This window comes from Gadus macrocephalus, chromosome 8, assembly GCF_031168955.1.
Source record: "Gadus macrocephalus chromosome 8, ASM3116895v1".
Lineage (NCBI taxonomy): Eukaryota > Metazoa > Chordata > Actinopteri > Gadiformes > Gadidae > Gadus > Gadus macrocephalus.
Genome location: NC_082389.1, coordinates 5,859,398 through 5,886,382, shown reverse-complemented (window position 1 = coordinate 5,886,382; position 26,985 = coordinate 5,859,398). Strand labels below are relative to the sequence as shown.

The 26,985-nt window shown below is 51.9% G+C and overlaps 1 protein-coding gene across 5 annotated transcripts in view; it reads right to left on the bottom strand.

The window, feature by feature from the left end:
- Positions 1-26,815, bottom strand: part of LOC132462695 (histone-lysine N-methyltransferase 2C-like) — a 38,030-nt gene extending 11,215 nt beyond the window's left edge. The window contains exons 1-36 of one of the 5 annotated variants that reach the window (XM_060058373.1): positions 26,611-26,815; positions 26,025-26,129; positions 25,444-25,548; positions 25,163-25,344; positions 24,245-24,409; positions 23,832-23,938; positions 23,539-23,613; positions 22,930-23,142; positions 22,390-22,509; positions 21,364-21,489; positions 20,951-21,084; positions 18,810-19,017; positions 18,579-18,671; positions 18,238-18,285; positions 16,770-16,904; positions 16,283-16,315; positions 15,915-16,058; positions 15,660-15,798; positions 15,143-15,375; positions 14,884-14,957; positions 14,258-14,455; positions 11,662-13,641; positions 11,239-11,552; positions 9,408-11,026; positions 9,170-9,305; positions 8,772-8,838; positions 8,498-8,558; positions 8,150-8,382; positions 6,035-7,960; positions 5,539-5,733; positions 3,713-3,877; positions 2,889-3,018; positions 2,501-2,654; positions 1,876-2,060; positions 1,630-1,766; positions 1,078-1,378 (exon numbers count right to left, since the gene is read on the bottom strand). In XM_060058373.1, the coding sequence (XP_059914356.1) occupies positions 1,078-1,378; positions 1,630-1,766; positions 1,876-2,060; positions 2,501-2,654; positions 2,889-3,018; positions 3,713-3,877; positions 5,539-5,733; positions 6,035-7,960; positions 8,150-8,382; positions 8,498-8,558; positions 8,772-8,838; positions 9,170-9,305; positions 9,408-11,026; positions 11,239-11,552; positions 11,662-13,641; positions 14,258-14,455; positions 14,884-14,957; positions 15,143-15,375; positions 15,660-15,798; positions 15,915-16,058; positions 16,283-16,315; positions 16,770-16,904; positions 18,238-18,285; positions 18,579-18,671; positions 18,810-19,017; positions 20,951-21,084; positions 21,364-21,489; positions 22,390-22,509; positions 22,930-23,142; positions 23,539-23,613; positions 23,832-23,938; positions 24,245-24,409; positions 25,163-25,344; positions 25,444-25,548; positions 26,025-26,120 (10,231 nt within the window). In that variant the 5' untranslated portion in view covers positions 26,121-26,129; positions 26,611-26,815. The remainder of the gene's footprint in view (positions 1-1,077; positions 1,379-1,629; positions 1,767-1,875; positions 2,061-2,500; positions 2,655-2,888; positions 3,019-3,712; positions 3,878-5,538; positions 5,734-6,034; positions 7,961-8,149; positions 8,383-8,497; positions 8,559-8,771; positions 8,839-9,169; positions 9,306-9,407; positions 11,027-11,238; positions 11,553-11,661; positions 13,642-14,257; positions 14,456-14,883; positions 14,958-15,142; positions 15,376-15,659; positions 15,799-15,914; positions 16,059-16,282; positions 16,316-16,769; positions 16,905-18,237; positions 18,286-18,578; positions 18,672-18,809; positions 19,018-20,950; positions 21,085-21,363; positions 21,490-22,389; positions 22,510-22,929; positions 23,143-23,538; positions 23,614-23,831; positions 23,939-24,244; positions 24,410-25,162; positions 25,345-25,443; positions 25,549-26,024; positions 26,130-26,610) is intronic. The other 4 variants (XM_060058375.1, XM_060058376.1, XM_060058377.1 and 1 more) reach the window with 4 other exon arrangements.
- Positions 26,816-26,985: the final 170 nt, after the last annotated feature.

Below are 26,985 nucleotides of genomic sequence, written 5' to 3'. Positions count from 1 at the left end.
TTCTGCAGAACTCTTGCAGGTGCGTCCCAGAGCTTGTTTGTGGCAACTAAATATACTTATGTTAAACAATGCTCAATGTAAATGATTGGCTAAGCAGCCTACAGATAATTACAATGCAATGGTATATACACATCATAAAATAAGACGAGACATGATTCATTAAACTGCAATTCCTCCGGGTAATCGCATCCCGGTGACGACAGCCCCGTAATTAGTATTGAATTCATCCAAAGGCCAGCGAGGCACGGCATCAACAACACCAGTCATAAACTAGTATCACACTGGATAATCGCACCCCTGCCTGTCAAGTCCCATTTCTGTGCTCACCCCCGACAGCCAGCCATCCACATTAATTATGATCAGTGTTTTTAGCGTAACGAGATGACGTCTGTCCCGGCACGTCACGGTCCGACACCGACGGTCAGGGGACGCCGCGGCTTCCATCGAGCCGACGATCGTTACTGCGTTTCATTAGCTGAGACAATCAATAAGGACGCCTGTCTGCGTTCGAGCTGGTGCCGTCGCCTCACGCCCCCGGACGGGATAACGACGCGTGGGACGAGGAACGATCGTCTGTAAACACCGCTCGGAGAAAGCGCTAATCGCATCTGGGGACGCGTAAAGGGCGGAACAATTACGGGGTCTTCAGGTGTCTTCACGGGGGTGGGGCACTCGGTCGCTCTGTGTGTCTTCCCGGCAGGGGGGGGGGGGAAGTCTGCTCAGGTTTTTAATCGGAATCGAAGCGTCGTCACGCCAGGCGCCATCTTGTGAGGCAGAACCAACAGAGGCGTTCACTGCGGTGTGACGGCAACTGTAGACCCATTTCACAGCGGTGTCAACTTGTACCAAAAAAAAAAAATAACTACGAGGTGTCGCTCATAGCCCTAATTATGGGTATACTCCGCGTCTGAGAAGTAGACTTGTCTTCACTAGTTTATTCTAATATTCACACCCTGGTACACTCATATAATGAATAACCCCTAATTATTGTTAGGAGTGACACCTGTGTTTATCCCTCGCTGACACCTCTGAGAAACCGCTCAATTAGGAGCTCGCGTGGCACAGTGTGCATCTCACCCGGGCTGTGGTGCTGGAAGCGCTGCTGCTGCTGCTGCTGGCTCTGCTGCATCACGCCCTGTGACGTCCCGTTGGGCCTCATCATCATCTGGCCCAGGGGCCGCTGGTGGACCGCGGCGGCGTCCATGCGCGCCTGGAAGGCGACGGGGGGCGGCCGGGTGTCGAGGCCTCCGTAGGGGCCCACCCGCAGGCCGCTGAGCATGGCCAGGGGCCCGCGCTCCGGCGTGCTGCTGACCTGGTAGCTGCTGGGGATCTTGACGCACAGCAGGTCCGAGATGGCCGCCACGACGCCTGTGATGTTCTGGGTGAGCACGCACGCAAACGCATGAAAAGTCAGAGGCATTTCCGCTTATAGAGGAAGTCATCTATAATCTTATGTAATATTGTAATATAATGTAATATTCCTTTTTAGAAACATTTTTTTGCATTTCTTTATTTACAGAGTCAGAGATTTAAAAAAAAAAAACGAGGCCCTAAGCCTTTTAGAACACAGAACGGAGAAAAGGAAAGTGTGGGGAAGCGACTGAAATCGAAACGCTGTATTGGTCTCACCTCTGCAGCTGCCGGCCGCAGAGTGATGGCCACCGACACCAGGCCCTGTTTGGAGTCGTTCCCCATGGCCCCATAGGGGGCGCCAAAGAACACTCCGGAAGGCTCCGTCTTGATGTCTCTCAGCTTGATCTCTGTGCCTGCAGCCAGATGAAGGCACGTTATTGATGAAGCAACAACAAATACAGTCATGGTTCGCTATCCTCTATCCTGGCCTCATGGTTGTTGTTGTTTATCGTTGTTGTGTACCTTTCCCATGGGGAGGGGGGAGCATGGAGAGGATGGGGGACAGGCAGGGCGATCGGGGCTCCTCTTTAACGCGGGTCAGGTCAGGGTAGCGGCTGATCTCTCCGCCTGCTACACTCTCTGGTGACGACGACGGCACGAAGCTGTCCGGTGTGTCTCTGTCTTTGCCGGGCTCCTGCCCCCTGTTGCTGTGGAAAACAAGAAGGAACACGAGACGCCATTAGAGCGCTGATGCAGCTCTCTCTGTCTGTGTGCGTGCGTGTCTGTGTGTGTGTGTGTGTACATGTCTGTGTGCCTGTGTGTGTGTGCGCGTGTGTGTGTACGTGCAAATGAGTGTGCGTGTGGACATGATACATGTGTGCATTTCTCGATTCTCGTCAAGCTTTCTCTCATCACACCTGCATCACATCTCCATTATGTGGAAGTCATTTCCATCCCAGAACTTGGACCATGCTAATTACAATTAGAACTGCTGGCTGTAACCCTTTGAAAGGAAAATTGCCTACATTTGCACATTCTTTCCAATCTTTGGTTTCACTTTGACAAGCATATTAGGTTATGTGTGACCAATATCTGAAACGAAACGCACAATGCCATATTCTATTAGTTAGGGGGGGGGGGGGGTTACCTGAGCTCCTCCTGGTTGTTGTGAGGGGGGGTGGGCAGGGAGGCGGGCACGTCCACGGTCTTGGGGCCCTGGGCGATGGCCCGGGCCAGCAGGTCCTCCTCCGCTCTGAACTGGACGTGGAGGGGCTTGGGGACTAGGACTACTCCTTTAGACACTGGGCGGAAGAGGCAGATGGACCATGGTAAGCGTTTTGTTAATTCATTGTAAAATTGCTTAGTTCCAAAACTAAAAAAGGTACTTTTTTTTTTTTTTATCAACCAAAAAAGCATTTTACTCATGCTGTTAAACAAAGCTTCTCCAGCAAACATTAGATAAAGCATTTTTACTTTCGTTTTGTTGTTATGCAGTGACTTCCATGGAGGGTTTGTGTTATGGATCTAATGCATACCCATGGCAGCGGCCTTGCTGGCCAGCTCCTCTGTGGTGGCGAAGCCATTGATCATCTTCTGGCGGTTGACTGGAGGCGGGGTCGGAGGGAGGGACGCCGGGGGTGTGGGCGGGTTGCTCAGGTTGCTCTGCTGTAGATATCATAATAATAACAATGTTACCGGTCTATATACATCGTATTGATAACGCAATGGTAATCTGTCGTTACTATAGATATCTTGATAACCGAATGTTAATCCGTCTCTGCTATAGATATCCTATTAATAACACAATGTTAATCCGTCTCTGCTATAGATAACATATTAATAACAATGTAAACCTGTCTTCTGCAGATATCACATTGATAACAGTGTTAATCTGTCTCCGCTATATATATCATGTTAATAACAGAATATTAACCTTTCTCTGCTGTAGATATCATATTAATAACACAATGGTAACCCGTCCCTGCTGTAGATATATTATTAACAATGTTAACCTGTCTTCTGCAGATATCATATTGATTGCGCAATGTTAAGCTGTCTCTGCTATAGATATCAAATCTGGGGTTACAGAGAAGCACCTTGACCATCATATGCAAGATGCTTCAGCAATATCAATGAGGAAGCAGTGCCAAAATATCCCAGGTGTTCACTGCCAACTCCACATGTGGCTGCCTTCCCTTGCTAGTTCCCCCACAGACTTATAAACGTGTGCACAGCGCGCACACCAAGGCCACCGTTTCCAGCTGAACTCCCGAGGCCTCAACGCCCCCCCCCCCCCCCCCCCCTCCCGGGTCAGCGCGGGACGCGTGTCACCCCGTAGAGTCGCCGGCCACCGCCTCACCTTGTAGGCCAGCTGGGAGTAGTAGTCGGAGACGCCGTCCAGCGAGGCGCTGCCGAAGGCCCCCGAGAGCAGGCTCTCCCCGTTCAGCTGGCTGCTGCCGTAGGGGGCGAAGTGGGCCAGGTTGACGCCGATCAGAGGCTCCATCAGGGGCAGCATGGACAGCTGCTGCAACGCGAGCAGAGAGGGAGGGATTAGCACCGGGTGGCGTGAGAGAGGCGCTCCCCTTCAAGGGAAGTCACTCCAGCTCCGTTAGCTAACCCCATCAGTCGAAACGCCGCTTGGTGTAGGGGCGAGGGAGAGGCGGTGTAGGTGTTGTGGAGTGATGTGGTGGATAAAGCCATAAATCCAACGCAGTGTCAAGCTCAATAGGAACAAACAACAATAACAATGCATTGCAGGAACCCCTGAAGAGCGACTTGCAAAAGAGCAGGATGGCGACATGCTTTTCTTCCCATTATTTTGCCACATACTGTTTTGAGATGTTTTTCTCTCATGGCACGGGCTCTGAGCAATGGGTTGTTCCATTGAAGATACACTGTCTGTAAGAAAGTATGTGCATACTACCCAAGAATGAGGCCCGCCAACATGAAAAACATTTATTTACCAGGAAGCATATGGCAAGTTGTAAACCCAGATAAACCGTGCTGACCTCCCGGTTCTTTTGGTATTTGGCAAATAGGCTGCACAAATGTTTGCAGCGACATGCTTTTTCTGCAAATTGCTCTTTAAAATGCTCCATTTCCAATTCGCCCTTTTCCTTTTTTTTTTTTTTTTACAAAGTGGTTCAAAATGTGTGCACACAAATTGCACCGAATACATGTGCAGCTATCCCATCTCCTTAAACTCAGACGAAAGCCCTCATGTCTTTGTCTCCAATCCTACAGTATTTAAAGCAGAATAAATGACTGGAGCCCGTTGGTCAAACAAAGCAGGTATATTTCCGTTCAACAATTACCTCAGACGTAAAGTCTCTTTTCAACATGCTCCCGCTTTTTTATTTTGCTTGGTTTCAAATGGCTGGATGTTTTCCAGAGCAGAACACAAAACAGCCAGGAAATATCTACAAGCTTTTGTGTGCCGTCGATTAAAATCTGGTCGTTGGTGGGGCACACAAATCAATTATGATGTTTTGTGTTCAACTGTACTCAATGAGATTCAAATTCAGCAATCGCTTCCCTCTTGAGAAGAAATAAATAAAATTATTTGATAAGCACTGAGGAGTAGGGTGGGGGTCCTACTTAACAATAATTCTCCTTAACTTCCCCTACTAGAACTACGACTTTCATAATGACAGCACCATGCCTGTTAGTTGGTGATGCCTGGCAGACAGTGGAAACACGCTGGTCATGTTAATTAATACTGAGGCCTACTGAAGGAATTACACCAATGCTCTTATCTTGTTTGTGTATCACTGCAGCTAGTTCTGTAATAGCTACCCTAACTGGACCATCCGTATTTTTTACTTACTTACTTTTTTTACTATTACAATTTACATTTTTTTCATCACAAACACAAACCTACGTACGCTCGAACTGCAAACTTTATAATGCACTTTTAATGATATACCACCACAATATGATAAATAACATTAAAAATAGAATACAAATGATACAACAGTACTACTACTACTACAACAATATGAATGAAATAAATACATTTCTGCATTTTATAATATTCTATAACCAGTTCTCATCCGAAAAGGTCAGCATTTTCCGTTACCCCCGCAAATAAAACAACCACAACAAAAGAAAACTTTGCCGTGAGTGCTGCCTCCAGTCTATCTGAGCTGCTGCTGCTGCTGTCATGCGGACCGAGTCGTGGTTCACCTGTTTGATCTGTGTCATGGCGTTGTCGGTGCCAGAGTGTGTCAGCTGCCTGTCCTCCCCCTCCTTCTTCCTCTTCTTGTAGCGCGACGCCGGCAGCTTCTCCCCGCTCTTCGGCGTCCTCTTCTTCTTCTCCTTCTTCTTCTCCTGCTCCGTGTGCAGGGGTCCAGGGAAGTCGGGGAGGCCATCGGAGTACGCCTGGGGAAATGAGGGGACGCGGGGTTATTTTTTGTTTTTAACAGAAGCTCAAAAGACGCAGGCCCATGATTGACAAGTGTGATTAAAAAAAAAAAAAAAAGGTTCAGAGGCTTGGGATGACTCATCCACGAACCAGTAGCGCTATGAGTCAGGGATTCAACTGCTTGACATCACCCCCTCCCCGCTGTCACGGCCCCTATATGAGTCACTGAGTGTTTTCGACTCTCTTGGCTGGCTTCAACCCTATAGCTCACTCCCTCTCTGCCTCCAACGAAAATCCCAAACCGGAGGACTGACTCACCCCGTTGCTGTCTATAGAGCTCTGCCTGAGCAGCAGAGCCTTGCAGTCTGCGGGCTCTTCCTCCTCCGAGCGCAGGCTCTCCTCGGAGCGCTGGTGGGGCAGGCCCGGCGGCGGCGGTGGCGTGTTCTTGTTCTTCAGGAGGTGCTTCAGCAGCTCGTTGCCCGCCTCGCCCTTGTTGTTGGCGGGGCTCAGTGCGGCGGCGAAGGGCGACACACCGCCTTTGCTCCCCTCCTCCTTCACCGAGCCCATCCCGGAGCCTGGCTGGCCGTGCCACTCGCTGGCCTCCGTCTGCTCCAGCTTGATGTTGCTGAGGATCCTCTCCTGCTCCTGGGCCTGGGCCTGGGCCTGGGCCCGGGCTGCCTCGGCGTGGAGCGCCTGCTGGCCCGCCGCGCCCCCGGAGAGCTGCCTCTCCAGCTCCGAGTGGCTGGGCGTGGCCGAGCCCATCAGGGGCGACCGGGAGAGGTCCTGGTCCCCGAACGGGTGGGTGCTCCTGGTTGGCGTGGAGGAGGTGTCCGAGACGCAGGGGGTGAGCGGGGCCGTGAGGTCCGAGTGCGGCGTGGAGGGCGTCTTGACCGAGTCGGCGTCCTCGTCCTTCTTCTTCTTGCGGTTCCTCTTCTTCTTGCCCTTTTCGTCTGGGATGATGTTGGAGTAGAGCTGGATCAAAGACTGGCCCGAGCCGGGGTAGTTGGAGGGCAGGGGCGTGGACATGTCCCCGCCAAACGGGGGACCCTCGCCTTGCATCTGGGGCATCATCCCGGGGCCGCTGAAGCGGCGCGGTCGGGGCGGACCCTGGTGGAAGTTCCCCCCCATGTTGTCGGGCCCGAAGCCGGGTCCCATGTGGTCCTGTGGCATCAAGCCGTTAGCCATCATGCCCCGCCTATCGCCCTGCATGAACCCCCCCGGCGGGGAGCCCATGCCGGGCTGCATGGGCTGCTGCTGGGGGAACATGGGGCCCATTTGCTGCGGGTGCGGGGGCCTCTGCGCCTGCATGAAGTCCTGCGGCAGCTCCGCGTTGAAGAAGGGCATCTGCGAGAGCGGTGCCATGTTGCCCTCGGGTCCCATCATGCCTTGCTGCTCCATCTCCATGCGCTGCTTCAGGGCTCTCTGCCGCTCCACCTCCTGCATGAGCTGCACCCGCTGGCGCTCCTGCTGCTCCCGGAGGCGCTCCCTCCTCTCCCGCTCCTGGAAGCCCTCGCTGAACGGATTGTTGTCGTCAAACTTGAGCCCGCTGGAAGGAGCTGGCTTCGCCTGCGGGGATGGTGGGGGTTGGGCTTCCTGGGGCATCTGCTGCGGCATCTGCTGCGGCATCTGCTGCGGCATCTGCTGGGGCATCTGCTGGGGCATCTGCTGGGGCATCTGCTGGGGCATCTGCTGGGGCATCTGCTGGGGCATCTGCTGGGGCATCTGCTGGGGCATCTGCTGGGGCATCTGCTGGGGCATCTGCTGGGGCATCTGCTGGGGCATCTGAGGAGGCCGCTGCGGCATGTTGACCATCGGCATGGGATGAGGCTGGCCTTGGTTGCCCATGGGCACCTGGGGAGGCATCATGGGCGGCATACCGGGGCCGGCCATGGGGGCCCCGGGGTGCCAGCCGGGGGGCGGTCCCCCGGGCATGCGGGGAGGGGCGTTGGGCTGGCCCGGGTGGAGCTGCATGGGCATCATGGGGTTCATGGTGGGCGGGACCATGGTCGGCCCACCGGGCACCATGCCGGCCGGCCCCTGCATGGGCCCCTGCATGGGCCCCTGCATGGGCCCCTGCATGGGCCCCTGCATGGGCCCCTGCATGGGCCCCTGCATGGGCCCCTGCATGGGCCCCTGCATGGGCCCCAGCGGGCCCGGCCCCATGGTCGGGGGCATGTTGTTCTGCTGCTGTTTGACCCGGTACTCCTCGATGAGCTCGGCGTGCTCCTTCTGCTGCTTGCGGATCTAGAACCAGAGAGGATGGCAGACGATGTGACCACAGACAGGATAAAGGAACGCAATAATACCATGTAGGAAAATAGAAAAAGACAAACGTAGGAAAATGGGTATTCAACCTCCAACAATTTTTTTTTTATATACCCATTGTTATGTTTAATTTTTCTATCAAATGATATTAAAAGGAGATGGGCGGACCTGCTCCAGTTGTTTCTGCACCACCCCTTGTTGCTCTGTGACATGTTTCAGCTGCTCTGTGTCCTCCTCCGGAAAGTCCCGGCCTGCCTTCTTCGCGGTCCTCTGCTTGGCCGACAGCGCCTTCTTGGACTTCCGGTGCGCTCCTATCTTCTCCTCCAGGAACTTCTGCTGCATCTGGAGCAGCTGCTGGGTCTCCTGCAGCCACTCCTCGTACTGGGCCCTCTGAGCTGTGTCTGGGGGGGGGGGGGAAGGGGAAGGAGGCTGTTGGTAAGACAGAGTCCTCAAGGGAGGTTGAAGACCTCACAGTCTGTGAAAAACTTGGAGGTGCGATAATGAGGGAGAACTTACTGACGAAGCCCGGTCCGAAGTTTGGAGGGTTCGGCCTGGCTACCTGGGTCAGTTTTCCATCCTGCCACAGAACGGAGACAGTAGAGGTTGTTTATCGAATATTTTAAGATTTATTGGAATCAAATTGCCACGACTAACCAAACACAACAGATTGATTAATCAAAATCCCCTATACTAGCAGAGATGGTACTGCTCAGGAGGTTTAATTTAATCTTTAATGTTCCATCAACAAAATAATTACTTAAGTCATTATATTGAGTTGTATTTCAAGTACCTGTCCGACCACCTGTGGTGGGATGGGGGCGGCTTCTTGACAGTGTGGTACCGCTCCAGGGGGAAACCTTTGACAGAAGACATTGCGTATAACGTACAACAAGTAAGCTTGCTGGTCATATGGGAGAAATAAAGGGACATTTAAGTACAGCACCTGTGCAGATTTCAATGATGCTATTTGAGTTGCTGTGTTTTTTTAAAAAAGCATTTACTTAGCCTTCCCTGAACGAATTAAAAAGTTTTCCCTAAACGATCCTCAAACAATTACTATGAGATGGCTTTCTTTATACATTGAATGCACTTTAAATGAATACCCATAGTCATTCTGCAGTTATATCTTATCTGAAATGATTTGACTATTATCATTAAGTCATAATTGAAATCATGATGAGGTCTTACCTGTTCATGACGATTGGACTCATTCCCATGTTGTTCTGAACCATGACTTTGTTGATGCCTTTCAGGGCCACCATTTTAGCCTTCATGATGGGGTCTGTGATGGCATCGAAATCAGCAAAGACGTCGACGGTTGAGCCTAGAACAGATAATAACATATTTAAAAAGAGCATACCCCACCCAACTCCTTGAAAAGTGAATTTTCATTATTGGAACACACTGCGTTTGATTATAACTGTACCAATGTTGGGGAAGAAGGAGTCACTGGAGCGCTGTCGTATCATGGCCTGCATCTGCCTCTGCTGCTGTTGCTCCTGCCTCTCCTGGTCCAGAAGGTCCTGCAGGAGGAGGGGCTGCTCTTCAAGCAGCAGGGGTCTCGACTGCTGGCCCGACTGCTGGGCCAGGGCCTGGTTCAGCATGACCTGCTGAGCCTGGCTCAGGGTGCTCTGCTCCAGCCCCGGACCCATGCCCGTCTGAGGGTCGTTCCCGAACCCGCCCATGGAGGCTTCGGCCGCCGTGGCGTCGGACAGCGTTTGGCCCATGTCGAGGCCGGCGCTGTGCTGATTGCCGTCGGTGACTTGGTTGGGCTGGGGCATGAGGTTGCCCCCTTGGTTGACGGAGTCGGCCATTTGGTTTAACGACTGCTCCGCGGGCTGTTGCTTTATGAGCAGACTGGACAACACCGGGCTGGAGTCGGACAGCACCCCCTGCTGGTTGGGAGTCATTGCTTCGCCGTTGGTTTGCTGGTCGTTGGTCTCCGCGGACTTCTGCCCGTCCTTCCCCTCCGTTTTGATTTCATGAGCGACGGCCAAAGAGGTGGAGCCCAGATTCCCTTCAGCCTCCTGTTTCACGTCAGATCGCATCAGCCCCGAGGAGGGCTCAGACTTTGTGGTGACCGATGTTGAAGTCGACGATGTCTCTGCACCACTGCAGCTGCTGTTGTTGTTGTTCTTCGTCTCAGAAGAAGACCTCTGGACATCGGCGGTGTCCATGTTGTCCTCCATGGGGTCACTGAGATCCAGCTCCTCGTTGAACATGTCCTTTTTGATGTCGTCGAGATCCGGGTCCGTGTAGGCGATGATGTCAAATTTGCCAGAGCTGAACAAGTCCTCGAGGTGGAGGTCGTTGGTCTCCAAGTCTAGGTCTTTACCGTCTTCCGGATCTAAATTGAGATTCTCCAGATCGGCATCGACCAGGTCTTTCACCTCCACGTCCTCAAAGTCCTTAACGGCCGATTCCTCCGAGTCTAGTTTCTCCTCTGCAGCGTCACTGGGAGTAACACTTTCGTTGTGGCCAGGAGGGGGCGAAACCATCATCATTGCTGCCGCCATATTGTGGGAGTCATTGGAAGCCGGCTGGCTCATTGACCTCATCAACGTGGCCTGCCTGGGCATGTTGTTCCCTTGCATGTGTTGCTGGTGGTTCAGATTCTCCATGCTGGAGGACAGCTGGACATGGCCCCCCTGACCGCCCATGGGATCCATCATCCTGGGACCCTGGTTGGAGGGGAACCTGAACTCTGGGCCCCCAGGGAAGCCGGTTGGCCGCTGCACCTGCATGTTTAGGTCCATGTTGCCCCCTGGCATGGCACCGGGGGCAAAGGGTGGCATGCGGAGGCGGCTCTCTGCAGCTCTGTGGCGCAGCTCAATGAAAGGCTGGCCCATTATGTTGTGCTGCTGCACCGGCATCCCGCGAGGAGGAAAGTGCTGGGGCATGCCCATAGGACCGCCCATGGCCTTGGCCATGTCCCCCGACATGGATCTTCTCATCTGAGGTGGGATGTCCTGCATTTGATGAGGACCTCTGGGGAAGAATTCTTGACCTCCGTGTGACCCAGGCCCACCTTGTGGAAATGCAAACCTGAAAGAACAACATTGCCGCCGAAGTTAAGGGTCAAACTGTATTTATCCTTCCCTCCCCATGTTTGGAGGTTATCAGGAATCACAAGTCTGTCGCAAACTAGCTGTACTACACGGGAACTTGACAAAAGTAAATAACAACAATCATACATCTAGCGATAAAACAGCAGTGTTTAAAACCCATAAAGCAATTAGACTAATCGTAGCACCCACCTTGGCCCTTGGTGTCTCATATTAGGATCCCCGGGATGCATGCCCCTGGCCATCTGGCCCTCATTAGGGAAAGGGCCACGGTGATCTCCTGGGAAAGGCCCTGGGTATCTCATCGGTCCTCTCATCGGCCCCTGTCCTGGATAGGGTGGAGGGGGTCTGTTGAACATCTCGCCCGGCTGCCCGAGACCCTCCTGTGGCCACGGTCGCGGCGCTCCGGGGGGCATGCCGCCGGTGGAGTCGTGGGGGCCTCGCTCTTGCCGAATGATACTCCTCTGCTGCTGCTGTTTGAGCAGCAGTTCTCGAATGCGCTGCCGCTGAAAATATAACCAGGCAAACCTTTATTTTTAGATATTTTCCAAGACTGGCAGGTCACTTTGCAAAATAAGGTGGTGGATACAATGCGAAGGGTTAAGAACCACATACCTGTCTAAGCCGTTCCTCGCTGTCAGCCAGAGGAACACTCTGAACCTCAGAGCCTTGCATCTGCAGATGGGGGTGCATGTGGCCCGCCTCCTGGGCTCCGGGTCCACCGTTTCCAGTGATAGCCTGATCCTTCATCTCCATTCTCTCTGTCGGCAGCGGTCTAGGAGTCATTGGGCCCTGTTGGAATGGGTCGTGGACAGGGGTCTGATTGGGTCTTTGCGACGGCGCCTGGGAAAAGCAGTCTTCTTGAAGGCTGGGATGTTTCGGTGTTTGGGAGCCCGGATGCTGGAAGGACTCCTGCATCCTGCCTTGAGGTGGGGAGAAGGGGTCCTGGTGGTTTCCCATCGGCCCCTGCCGCGGCCGGTTCATCCCATCGGGACCCAGGAGGGAGCGCGGGGTCCCGGGCGGTTGGGCGTAGATGTCGTTCATCATAGTCCTCTGCACCCCGGGTTGGGGAAACATTTCGCCGACCCCTGGCCTTTGCTGCCCGGGGTTGGTAGGGTACATGTCCATGGGCAATCTCTGGCCACCGGGGGATTTGGGGAACCTCTCGCCCATGCTGGGTCGCGGAGTGCTCGGTGCCTGGGCATAGGGGTCCATGGCGTGAGAAGGAGACATCTTCTGCGACGGGTGAGACTGATGGACGAACTGGTTCATCCCGGCCGAGCGGGAGGTGACCGGAGAGTACGGGTCAGAGGACGGGCTGGCCATGGTGCCCGACTGGCCGTAGTTGTCGTGCGGGCGCGGCGTGCCGGGCGGCCGTGCAAACCCTTCGAAGAAGGGCCGAGACTGGCCGATTCCGTCCATGCTGGGTCGAGGCGTGCCCGGGGGTTGCGAGTAAGGGTCCCCGGCTGGTTTGTTGGGACCGGGCGACTGAGCGAAGGGGTCGTACGTGTAGTGGTCGGGCCGGGGCGTCGAAGGTGCGTGGGCGTAAGGGTTTCGGGACATGTGCGCCATTGGTCCGGGCTGCGCAAACGGATGGCCCTGCATGTGGTGCTGGCCCATTCTAGGAGGGCTGGTGAAGGACTGATCCCCGCCAGAAGGTCTGGGGGTGTGCGGAGGCTGGGCATAGGGATCGTTCTGCTGACTCGGAGCAAATCTGTCCACGGGGTGTAGGCCTGGTCGGTTAAAGGGGTCCTGAGCCTGAGGGGGAGGCATGGGGGCTTTGAACAGCCCGCCTGAGCCGGATTCGTTGCTGCCGGGCATGGGCGCCAGCAGGGGCCGCGAGTAAGGGTCGGACAGGATCATTCTGTTTTGGGCCATGCGCTGATAGGCCTCGTTCCGGATCATGGGCCTGGAGTAAGGATCTCTACCTGGAGAGCCCATGGGCGGTCTCCCCTGGGCCATCTGGCTGGGCCTGGGAGGTCCCATGGGCTTCAGGAACGGGTCCATGTCCCCCGCTGGCCTGGGGGTGTCCGGGGGCTTGGCGTAGGGGTCATGGTTCACAGACGTGGGCGAGCCAAAGGCCTCATGAGCGGGGGAGGGTCTCCCTCGGTCCTGCGGCTCCATGTGAGAGGTCGGCGACTTCCCGGACTCCATGGGGATCCGGCGGCAGGCGTTAGTCCCCAGGTTGGGCGGCCTGGGCGTACCCACCATCTTGGCGTACGGGTCCCAGGGGGAGGAGGGTCTGGAGCCGGAGGAGCCCGGCGAGAACACCTGCGGTGACTGGGGCTGCGAGGACGGCCCTGACGGAGGCGGTGGTGGGGGCCGCAGGAAGACGTCCTCGGGGGTCCCCGAGGTCGGGGTCCCCGGGAGCTGGGGCCGGGCAAATCCGTCTTTAGAGTTGAGCGGCTGCATGGGGGACATGCTGCCGTTGCTGGGCTGCGAGGCAGGGCTCTGGTTGCCGCTGTTGTTGCCGTCGCCCTCGGACTGGCTGCCCGACTGCTGCTGTTGCTGCTGCTGGAGCTGCTCGTTCTTCACTTGCTCCAGTTTCTGGGTGGCTTCGATCTTGGCTTGCTGTTTGCTCTTCTGCCTCATTTGCTGGCACAGAGACAGAGCAAGAAGGATGATTAGATCTATGTTCTGTTTTGGCGCGGAAAATGAAATAACCAAACGGATAGTGGATAAGACTATGTGTTTGTTAGTGCAGTCGTTTAGATGGGCTTTTCTTAAAGGAAAATTCCACTCTGGGTTGTTTCACTCCCCTATTAGTACAACAGATGCTAACCTACATAACACAAAGAACCAGACCCGCTCTCTACATGTTGGGAAGTTGATCAATACAGCCCTAATCTACTGCTCTCGTCCTGCTCTGCCATTGACAACCAATGGGCGTCCACTGCACTAGCTATCTAGCAAGCTAACCCATCCATTCTCACTCATCCTGTAGAGGTATCCATCAGAAGGATGTACTCCTCTACCTTTATTTTCCTAGTTTCGCTCCTGCCACTCTTCACCAGTCCTTTGACTTTGATGGCCAGCCACAAAGTGAGACTCAAAATCAGTTGTGCCTCCATCTATTAAACCAAGTTTAACGTTGCTTTGCGGTGGAATTTCCCTTTCAGCCCACCCCCTCCCTCCCCCCCCCCATAGTTGGCGTTACATAAAATGGTGGACCTGTCGCTGAGTTCCCTGACTTCACTGCATACACTCTTACCTGTCTAAACTTCCACTCTTGCTCATGCTCTGACTCTTTGGGTTTCAAAGGGTCTTTAAAGAGCAGTTCTGTGTCTAGTGGTAAGTTGGGGTCAAACACCTCGGGGGTCTGCGGCTGTGGCGGGTGCCTCTTCACCGTGTCATTGGACATCTGCACCTTGTTGATGCGCAGGGCTGCTCGGTTGTCTCTCGCCTTTTGCTGCGGGGCAGAAATTAACATCCATTACAAAAATATTACAAAACATGCAATAGATGTGTCGCAATAGATAAAAAACAACGTCAATTCCGCCCTCACAGCAGGAATTTAAAAATTTCAACTTTTAATCAAGCCTTCATATATATATATTTTTTTATAATGACTGATAAAATTACTTCATGTGAACTTAATTACAGAGACCAAAGGCACGCCGAGCTCTGAGCTGTGATTCCCTTGTTAATTACTTCATGTGTGAATGCCCTGAATTTTAATTGGCAATGGGGAGAATGAAAGGGTGCGAAGCAGTCACTGTCATCTGCATACAGATAGAGCAGGGAGGGTGGGTCAGAAGTCAGAGCTGGCTGTTTCCACAGTGTGTCAGGCTCCAGCAACACGGGTCAATAAGTTATCCATTGTGAGAATCATCTTACCACATAGGGAGCCCTGTCCTGCGAACTAGCTTTCCTCCACAGTTTTGCTATTTGCTTGACTCTTGTCGACCAGTCTGTGGAAAGAGGAAGTAGTCGTCAGGGCCAACTGTACAAGTTTCCTCAAATAACTTCTAAATCAAAATGAGAATGACGTCGACACTAGTACATACATTGACCAATCCAGAACGAGGCACGCAAAACAGCCCAAAAAAGCGAATTGGATATTTATGTGACTACCTTCATCTTCTGCGAGACTTACCTGGGAACTCTTCCTTGAGATTGGGGAAATTGACATTGGTATAGAGAACGGGTGCCACTGTGGCCAGCTCCCCAAGGGTCTCCTCCTTCTCCCACTTCAGTGTGCTCCTTTGGGCATTGGACATGGCTTCAGACTCCCCCTCGTGAAGGGATCCTGGCGGAGTGGGGCCCTGGCTCTGGGCTGGAGAGCCCCATGGACCCGCCTCTCGAGGCATCTGATTGAACTTTCTATCTCTGGAACATCATGGAGAACATGCGTTTTTATGAGTCCATGTGTTTTTTGTGTATTATTTACCTTTTTAATCGACAAGACGATGAAAATCAAATGATAATCAAATCCTCATCATCGTCACCATCACCTGGAGGATTTCAAATCAAGGTCTAAAGATGTACAAGAACTGAGCTCCATCACGTTGAACTAAGTAAGATGAGTTAATGTCCTCTCCCTGGTCATCTTCCCAATCCAAAATACAATGATTTAAAATGAATGGAGCAGGTGGAAAGGTGTAATGCGTTACCTTGGATTGTCAGTGAAAGGCATACGGTGGAGGGGGGAGAAGTTGTCGGGAATGCAGGGGCCTCCTGGATTTGTAGGAAACCTTTGGCTTGGTCCCATCATACCATTCATCATGGGCATTCGTACAAACATGGGATTCCCTGCGTGGCGCAAAAAACAACCACTCATGAGCCAGAATGAGATCCTCAGAGTGCATACTGGTGGGCAACTGGTATGGATGGCGCTTCTTCCACTGAGGTGCTGGTCTGGAACGTACCTGCGTTGGGGTGAGGTGCACTGGGGCCTGGCGTGGCGGGGAGGGGCCCATGGCCCGGGGGGTGAGGCATCTGTGGTGTTGGTTGGCTGCTGGTGGGGCTGAGGACTGCAGTGAAGAGGTCCTCTACATCCTTCCCCTCCAGCTCTGTTTTCGAGGGCGTACAATTTGAGTCAGTTTGGATTGGGCAGGACGCCCGATAAGGGTGATAGTGGACGAAACCATTGCATTTGTGGGTCCGTAACATTAATTATCTTACCAGGTGACGATAAGATAAGTCTAGAAATCATGCAAATTTATAAATAGAATTTTACGAGTGAAAAACTAAGCATGCTTAAAAGTGGCAAGTTGTAAGAAATTGAATTACGTACCTGGAATTTTGTACAGTTTGCTGAGAATCGACTCTGAAAGATAAAGAGGAGAGGGCAAGCGAACATGGTCAATATTCAGTCAGCGTACGACAACAATCTCTGGTCTGATACAACCTGTTCCTAGAGTCACTAAAATGTGGCCCTGGTGACGCAATCAAAATCATGAAGCTGAAAGCATTTGTGAACATCTCAGAAGAAATAAGAGCCATTACAGTTTCAGTTCAGCAGTAGGCTGAAACGCATGTGACAACAATGTCAGAGAAGTGGAAACATATCCCTTTACTCCCATCGCCATGGAAACCCTCCACAAGTCTTAATACCGCATCAATAGGCTCTCCTTCACTTCAGAAGGTGGAAAAGACAGCAAAAGGCTGCAGGAGTGTGCAACATCTTGGGGCAGGACGCCTGTTAAACCCAAGTGTGGCTAAGGCACTTGTGGTGGTTGCGGAGGCATCTGTATTGCGGGCGTGAATACACTGCAACTTACCATCCATCTTGTCAAGCTCCGGACTCAGGATGCCGTCCAGGGGCTCGTCTTGGAGGGCTCGGGGCGTCCGGCGGCCAGAGTGGATGTGGGGGGCCACCGGGCTGCTGTTGGACAAGGGCCTGATGTCCAGACCAGCTGTGGAAGCAAAATACCCCACACACACACACACACACACACACACACACACACACACACACACACACACACACACACACACACACACACACACACACACACACACACACACACACACACACACACACACACACACACACACACAAAAGAAAACAAGCGGCAACATTAACAACATGCCGAACCAGGGCTGTGGGAATAAAGAATTAAAATCAGGTCAAGTGAAAACCTTTTTTGTGTCTAAACAGCCTGTGGAGAGTAATCATAAGGGCAGCCTGAAATCACAGCTCCTGGGGGGGGGTTCCTGTCTCGCACGATACGAGCGCTCTGGGCACCGTTAAGACACAAACAGGCCATATCATTCCAGCAGCAACACAAATTCTGAACGTGTGCGTCAAGCCCACCATTTTGCTTCGCCAATTATGTTGTCCCTACTTATCAGGATCCCTCACTTTTATTTCGGAACACAGGAGTGAAATATGCGATCTTCAGCAGTTTCTTCTTAAATCATTGATTTAGATAATAAGACTCGGGAGCCGATGGCTTGGTGACTGCATTGCGCACCGATTACATAATGATGTGCAACGAAGCTTAGCAAGAACTCAAGAGCCGGCTACCCTCAAAATGACTTGTCTTGGCATTCTATTCCTCTCCCCGTTTCCTACGCTCACATATTCAACACTTCTTGACTGACACGACTTGGAGTCGGCATGAATTTCCTTCTTTTTTTTTTAAGAAGAAAATCCTTACATCGGCCCAGAGTGCATTGCATTCAAACTACAAAAGTACTGGTAACAAAGAGCGGAGGACGAGCATTGACCGTCAATTGAATTGAAAACTTTTTTTTTATCTCTTAGCAAGGGTAAACAAAGACCTTCCCAACAGCATGACAAAAAACAGAAGGCTGTTCACCAAGGCTTTTTTTTTAGTTTTCTCAAATAGCTTGCTTTGGTGGTGAATGAAATGTCTCCCTTCATCCCTGAAAATTTAAGCACTCAGTTTGAACAAGCCCTGATTCGATACATTTGTTAAACAATTTGAAGGTTTTTCTCTTAAAACACAAATTACAAAACAGAAAAGAGGAATTTACAGTGACACAGCAGAACCATTCAAGTGCATACGGTGCGCAGTGAGTGTTAGGCAAAGCAAAGAGCAGCTGGAACTTAATGTTAAAACAGAGCCTCAATCCGTTGAATAGTTGTGTAGACAAGAGGGTGCGGGTGAGGGTTGTATTGATGCTGGTGACGCACAAACAAGCAGGATATCTCAGACGCACAACAACAGAGGAAAAGAGAAAGGGACGAAAACAAGGGATGAGAGCCCAGGGCACCCTTACCAAAAGGAGGAGGGGAGCCTTCCACCTGGAAGGGGCAAAAATCAAGACCTACAAGGACCCAAAACCAGATACAAAATAATGAATGAAAACATTGTGGGGACGGAAAAGAAAACAGCACAACACATTTCACACAATGCCCAAAAAACAAAGAAAATCATAGCCGTAAAGTAAGACAGAAGAAATCATTGTGGAAAAAAAGGAAATGCGATTTTTGGAAATACAGTGAGAGATTTAACCAATTTTGTCTTCTGAGGAGAAAATGCTTTAATCTCTCATTGTAAGAAATGCAAAACATATGAATCCCCCCCCCTCTCCACCGCCTGACAGATCACGTGACGCACCCGAGTCAATGCTTGGTCTCCCCAGCATCCCCAAGATGTCTGCGTCGGTGTTCAACACCTCACACAGATCAACTAAGGGTTCCTCACGGGTCTCTGTACACATGGAGAACAGACAACAAACAAACAAAACCAAAGACAGCGCCGTCAGAAATCATAGCGTGACGATGAGGGGAAACGAACATGACGCTCGGGTCTGGCGCGGGATGTACACGGAGGGAGGCGTGTACGTACGTGCTCCCGGCGGCCTGGAGGTCAGGGGTGCTGCCGAGGCACTCAGCAGGGGGTCGGACGAGGGGTCTAGGAAGCTGCTGCTGTTGGCCCCGCGGGGGGGCTTGCCGTCGGCCTGGCCCTGCCCGTCCTCCAGCAGGCCCGTGGGGCCCGCGGCCTGCTGCCTGCTCTGCTTGCTCTTGTCCAGCAGGTCCTTGCCAAAGAAGGCCTCCTGAGCAACAACAACAACAACAACACAAATTGTCAAAGGAACGTAGTGGCAGTAAAATAAAGAAACGCATGAATAGACCAATCACTGTCCACCCCAGAGGCCTGTGCCCTGGGGGCACGATGTCAACGTGTCAGGTGGATGGAGACGCAGCCTCGGACCCAGGAGAGTGTTTACCAGTGACACGCACACACCACCGGAAGACACCAACAAACGGTCTATCCTCGCTAACTGACAAGACTGCAGCTCCTCCTTCCCTCCCCCCCCCGCAGCGTCCAGACATTAAAAGCCTGAGACGGGTCAGCGTTTGAATAATTCATTCCATGTTCAATTTGTTTTATTCGTTTAAGAAGTAACCCTTTAGGTTCGACGGAGACATCTTCCCTCCTCTTCTCGTGTGTGTGTGTGTGTGTGTGTGTGTGTGTGTGTGTGTGTGTGTGTGTGTGTGTGTGTGTGTGTGTGTGTGTGTGTGTGTGTGTGTGTGTGTGTGTGTGTGTGTGTGTGTGTGTGTGTGTGTGTGTGTGTGTTAGAAACAGCGTCGACAGCTGCCCGTGGCTCTTAACGAACGGCACGTATCCGTGTTTCGGCCAACGCGAGGTGACACGGAGAAGTCTGTGCCGAGGACAGGAGAGAAGGGAGTCCGCTCTGGTTAGGCTTTCATATGTCAACTCACCAGGCAGACAGGAGAGGAGGGGATCAGAGCCAAGTATCACAGACACACACACTTAACCAACACACACACTTTAACAAGGACAACACACACACACACACCTGAAGAGGGGAGCTGTCAGTCTAACCTAAAGGGTTACTTTCTAAACACACACACACCTCTACATGCACACACACACGCTGCCACAAACATTACCTCGCACACACACACACATACACACAGCTCTGTAGAAAGAGGATTACCAGTAGTTTGATGAGGGAACTGACAAATATCTCGAACTGAGATGTCCCTCAGTCCGAAATCACTTTGGAGTTTCAGTTGAGGTAACAGAAGCCACCTTCAGATACACCAAACATGGGATGACCAATACATTTTCCTTCATCCAATTTGTGCTCAGATAGTAGAACTGGAATAATTTAACTACTTCGGTAGCACTTTCACACCTGCTGTCCAGTGTGAGAAACGGCACGACCGACCGACAAAGTCATAAAGTGAACTGGTTGTAATAATAATAAAATGTAGTTAATGTTCCAGGGCTCTCCCCATGTTCTGGTGTTCAACTGTGGTGCTCCCATTACTCAGTGGTGGCCATAGAAGTAAGAGGTTGCGGCAAGGGGGGGGGGGGGGGGGGGTGTTAATGGTTTTAGAAGGTTTTAAATAATGAACGTATTGCGCAGCTATTTCAATGTTTCAATGAGGTCAAAAGACACCAAAGAGCTCTCCCTACCAATAATAAACACGTCATTTATTTGACATGAATAGAACAGGTTTCAATGTTTCTCTTCGGGTGAATAACACCATTAGCTTTGCGAAAACCGAAAGTGGAACTAGTCTCATACTATGGAAGTTGTGTGTCCTCGAAATCAATATATATTTTTTATAATTTCTTCAAAGAACAGTAATGGTACCATCCTGAAGAGGGCGCTGCATAGTATTTGCCTATAGTCAATTAGCATAAACATGTTCCGTTTTGTTTGGCACTGTTAGTTTAAAAAACAATGGCGGGAACAACCAGATCTGCAGAACCCAAGTTGTACGCTAAACCACACCAAATAAACTAAATGGTAGTATTAAATCAAAATATATCGGCACCAAAAAATGTACCATTAGGCCCCTGCTGACTACTTTCCCTGAAAATATACTATCCACACGTCATTTGCATCTCTTCAAGAAGTTAATCATTTCATGCTCCCATCCTAAACCTGTTGCAGTTATCGCGTGTATTCTTTATCGTGCGTTGCGTCATGAGGATCTGAGGTGTCAGACCTGCAGGTATGCGGGGAAGGCCTCCTCCAGCTTGGTCTTCTTCTTCCGGTAGCGCTTCTTGATCTTCTCCGGGACCTCTGGGCCTGGAGGGGTCTCGTCCACGGGCGTGTCCGGCAGGGCCTCCGTCCAGCCCGCTGAACGGGACAAACGGACAGAGCCAATACACATCAGATGAAATATTAGACCTCGTTTCAGCCTTTTTGTTCCATCGGGAGCTTTGTCAAGCTAAAGCCGTGCCTAGATAGGGATGTGATACTCTACCCTCCCAACACTTCGACTCAGATTGATACCGTGTTCTCACTCAATACACATTAGTGTTTTATGATTACACGGACCGATTTTAATTGGTTTTCCTAATGCCAGAAACCGTTCAGCAAACACTGAAAGGGGCTGCAGCGGCAGGCTTCACTCACCCTCATCCTTCACAGGCTGGAGCTCCGACACAGAGCCGGAGGAGTCCTTCCGGCACAGCGAGCGCTTGGTCTTGCCCGGGCCCTGTCCCGGTCGGCTCCTCTGACGCACCATGAAGCCCCCGATGCCTGGAGGACAGACGGACAGTCAACACGGCTCAGAAGCGGAACAGGAATACATTCAGCCAAAGGAACACGTTATAAATTCATTTGGTTCAAATTGAATGCCACCACAATGCAAGATTCATTTAAATATTTGATTGCATTGAATCCAACTATTTTTCTAATACTCTACATCTATCACACGGCTTTATATAATGCGGGCCCTTTCTGTAGTTTAATTAAAGAGACCCTGTGTGATGAGTTGAGTGCTGACCGCTGCTTTCACTGTGAAAGCATCTCTATGAAATTCCCCCTTAAGAACCACTAGAGACGCACCCTAGGGAGAGCGAGAGAGAGAGAGGGCGTGTAAGGGAGGGTGAAAAAAAGCGTGAAAGAAAGTCGAGGGAGTGTAAGTAAGTAAGCAAGAGGGGGCGGGGATGTGAAAAAGAGAGAGAGTCAGGGGGAGAGCAAGAGAGAGAGAAGGGGGGGGGGGAGCAAGAGAGGGGGAGAGAGAGAGAGCAGAGAGAGAAGGGGGGGGGAGCAAGAGAGAGAGAAGGGGGGGGAGCAAGAGAGAGAGAAGGGGGGGGAGCAAGTGAGAGGGAGAGAGTGAGAGTGAGGGAGAGAGAGAGCAGAGAGGAAGGGGGGGGGTTCAAGTGAGAGAGGGAGAGAATGAGAGTGAGGGAGAGAGCAAGAGAGAGAACGGGGAGAGGGCGCAAGTGAGAGAGGGGGAGAGTGAGTGAGAGAGGCAAGTGAGAGAGAGAGAGAGAGCGAGAGAGTGAAAAAGAGAGAGAGTGGTTTGAATAGAGAGACGGAGAGCGAGCGAGGGGGCCGGGAGATGGCTGCAATTGGCTGCGGCCGCAGCGCCGGGCACGTACTGCACCATTTTACGCTTCAGAGGAGCTGTCTCCTTCAATCAGGTGCCCCTACCCGGCCGGTACGGCTTCCTCTTCCTCTTCTTGCTGCTGTCCGCCCCCTTGGAGTCCTCCTCCATGGGCTCGCGCTCCAGGCTGGAGTCAGACTTGGCCTCGCAGTCGAGGAGCTCCGCCTCTGTGGAGGGGAAAACGGGGAGGGGGAGGGGGCGGGACTGATGATGAGTGACAGCCCTGGGGTCAGGGGGCTCGGCCACCAATAGCATTAGCAACACGCCAAACGGGGTCAATTGAATTTCAACCATTTTCCCCCTCGGCCGCGAGACATTAAGCCTGAATCCAATGAGGTTTTCCGCTTTCATTTGTGCTCGTCTTCTAATGACTTCGCTTAGCGAGAAGCCTCTTTGGGCTATTTAACTTTGCCATTAGGACCGAAAAACCTCCAAGAAAAATACAATACAGCAGAGTCTATATCAAAAAAGAGCCCTGCAAATTCGAGGAGGGGGTGTTAAAACATCCAGGCATGACCATCCCTTTCCGACCGACAACACCATGCCCCCTTTTCTTTCGTATCCTTTTGCCAGGAGCGCTTCTCTACCTCGGGTGTCTTCTATGTCTTCGTCACGGGAGAGCTCCGACAGGGGGTCCACGGGGGTCTGCAGCACCGCCACGCTGTTCTGGTTGATGATCTTCAGCTTGAGCTTTGGCTTGGGCTTCCGGCGGCGGGACGCGGCGGCCGACAGACTCTGCAGCTGGCACAGCCCCGACTCCGTCAGACACACACCGTCCTGGGTGTAGGTCCTCGCCAGGTCTGCCCGTCAGGAAGTACAGACGACCACCGTCATCAGCTTCATCATCATCATCATCATCATCATCATCATCGTGCAAATGATACTACTGTGCTTCCAACTATGATCACAAGCCCTCAAAACCTGAGCCATACTGCCAGATTCACAACACCGATATGTTGACCTCGAGGAACAGCAAAGACAGAGCCTAATGGTTTTTGTTTTGCTTATTCAAAGTAAAAGTTGCTTATTGATACACGATACCCCAGAGGTAAAAGGTTTGGGATCAATATTGGACTGCTGTGCTATATTGGTTCCTTCCCTACTTTTGTGGGTGACATTGGTACTTAAAATCTTCAATCAAAATTGGTTGCTTCCCTATCGGTAGGTACTTATTCGGTTGGCATTAGTGGTCTTACCCAGTTCTTTTGCCTTTGTCACAATCTGCGTCATAACTGGCGGCTCAATGCAGTCTCTGGCCTTGCCTGCCACTGCTGCAGCAGAGGAAACACAAAAGATGGCAGAATATGAAAAAAAAAAAATCATGACGCAACAATAATCGTTAGTATATTCGGAGACCTTGGTCAACCCTTCATCACACGCACACAGACACACACATGCACGAGCACACACACACACGCACACGAGCACACACACACACGCACACACACGCAAACACACACACACAATTAATGCTGCACTCTCAAGATACCCTTTGTGGTCTTGAAAGCTCGGCACATTGTGCAGTCAAAACTGCTATCGGCGGCTTTCTCCACATCCTCCTCCGAGTGGAGACCCTGACAAGAGGCATGGAGCCATCTGTGGAGGAAGCAGAAGCCTTGGTTTAAAGACGCCCAGGGGAGGTGGACGTGCGGACGTGTGTTTTGTCTGCGTGCCGGCTTTTGGGTGGAAGTGTATGTGCATGCAGGTGTGTGTATGTGTGCGAGTGTGTGCGTGAATGTGTTTTGCGTGGAAGTGCATGTGTGTGCATGTCCATGTGTGTATGCGCATGTGTGTGTGCTTTGTTTTGCAAAAAAAAGTGTGGGGACTGGTGAAGCGTCGAGCGGGGTTGGGGGTGAGGTTTTTGGGGGTGTGGTGTGTGTGTGTGTGTGGGGGGGGGCGCACCTGTCGCACTGGCGGCACTGCACTATGATGGCTCCCTCGCTGTAGTCCAGCAGGCAGATGGGGCACGCGGTCAGGCTGGCGCACGGGGCACACCGCGTGTAATTATTCTGCCATTCACAGCGCAGGCCGGGAGACGTGGCGCCACACTGGGTGCACGACACGCACCTGGAGGGGAGAGTGGGAGGGGGGGGGGGGGGGGTCAGACACAGGGAGAACGGGGCCGCTCTGGGTGGGCGCCGGGATCAAGTGTGGAGGGGATGGCAGCACACACTAACCCTAACCCTTTATTTTTACTGTTAGTAGAACTTATAAGGGGTTGTATAAAGTGGTTCAAAGCAGCGATTCTAGATCTGAGGTGGATGGTGTTCACCCTCTTTGTAGGAAAGCTTACGTCTGCCGCATTTACAAGCACACACACCACCTGTGATAACAAATCTTGCAAAAAATGTAAAAAGTAATGATCCAAATGTTAGGAATTGCTGGTTGAAAAGCGGTTGGGAAATGGCGATGGCTTGAATAAGGGTTATTTTTCTTCAAAAGTCTTGGCCTAAATCCCATCAAAGTAGCCCTGCTGTCGAGGCAGGCTCCTTCGAGAATCAATTTGCTACAATATCCAAGAGGGAGGGGTTGAGCGATGGGTCAAAGAGCGAGCCAGAAAGCCCAACACTGAATACTTAAGGAGGCTGAACTGACTGTAGATTACAAAACGTTATAATGCACATAATACAGCATGAGCTGTTATCAATTAAAAAAAAACAGCAACACAGAGCAAAAACAGAACATATAAACACACACAGACCTACAGCCAGAAGCATACCGCTGGGTCGGGAGGGACGTGCAATTATATTTATGATTTCCGATTACTGGGCGCGCAGACAACGTGAACCGCCAGTGGCGCGTGCTCCCGGCATGACTCACCACTTGCACTTCCAGCTGTCCTTGGGCACGTTCTGCAGCGGGGGGTCCAGGCAGTACGTGTGGTAGCTGATGTCGCAGTCGTCACAGAGCAACAGGCGGCCGGGGTCCGTCGCCTGGCCGCACGCCTCGCACACGCTGCACTCCAGACAACGCCAGCCTTTGCTCAACACCACCTTGGTGATCTGCGGGAGTCACAGAGCCCACCGTGAGGACGAGGCCTGCCTGAAGGGGACTGGCAGCGGGCCCGTGGGTTGCGCGTCCCGGGTGGGAGCCAGCCTTACCTTGATGCCAACGCAGAAGGGATGGTAACACTGGCCGCACTGCGCACAGGCCAGCAGGCGGCCCTCCGCGCCCAGCCCGAAGCTCCCACACACAACGCACATGTCCTGGAATAGGAGCAGAGATGAAACGCTGCTGGGGAGACCGGGGAACGGGGGGAGAGCTGCAGAGATGCAACCTCTTGTAAGCTACATTGTGCCGATACAAAAGGCCAGCCTCTAGGATTGTGTGCGTTTCCTTTCTCCTTCTAACGCGCTCTGGAGCTGTGGACCTGCTGCTGGGAGATCCAGCAGCATGTCCACAATAACAGCAGCCCTACTGGGGCTGGGTTTGGATTTTACACAGGGTACCTGTGTAAGCGTTGTTGGTTGTTTAAAGCCTCAAAACCACAACATGACAAGAGCAATTTATTCTGTTATATAAATGAACTAATTAAATCTACTTGGTGTTGACAGCACTGGGTATGACTATAATGAACTACAATATATGCTCCCTTCTTTCCGATCCCTTACTGATACATGGAAATAAAGTCTAAATTTATAGAGCGCCTTCCAAAGAAAATAATAAAAAAAAAAGGCCAAACCTGTTTTAATGTGAAACTGTCGTTGCTCGAGAAAATGACGACGGTGTTGTGCATGGCGTTCTCCTCTTCCTCCTTGACGGGGTACTGCGACTCCATTGCTGTGAGCTGAACGTCGAGAGGAATGAAGAGGATAAGGTGGCAGCAATAGGTATTCCCAATCCAATGGGTATTCCCAATCCAATGGGTATTCCCAATCCAATGGGTATTCCCAATCCAATGTCAAAACCACTAAATCATCGAGACAGACAAGGCAACCGGTTTGGCCCTTTACTCAAGTATGTTAAAAAAATATATAACTAAATAATTATAAATTATAATTATTTGTAATTATTATAATTATAAATAAAAAATTATAAAAAAAAAAAAAACAGTGATTTGTTCGAATATTTGGGCAATTATCATTGATCAAAACACAAAAATAAAAAACAAAAATAACCCGAGCCTTTTCACAACGACGTAATCACACGTCAACGCCTCTGCTCAGCTGGCGGATGGGCGCACACAGAGTACGGTGCATACATCAGGGTTAGTGGTGTGGTGGTGGAGGTGCGTAGGAGGACGTGGTGGAACGGTTAGTGACACATACCCCGGGGTGGATGGAGGGACTAGCGCCGCTCTTGCCCCTGGCCCTACCACGCCCCCCTCTACCCGACAGCCCCGCCCCCCTGGGCCTCCTCCTGCCTGGGAAGCCCGAGCCGCGGCCCTGCAGGGGTGAGACAAAGCAAACGTTACGCCACCGACTGCACCGCAGGCACCGGCTCCGAGGCACGCTGTGGAAGCACACACACACACCAACACACACACTAACTTCTTGACTCACACACACACACACACACACACACACAGAGACAAACCTCTTGACACACATAGACACACACGCACAAAGAACCTTCTAGAGTAGACAAATGCACAAACTTTTTGACTCACACACACTTCTTGACACACGTAGACACACACGCAC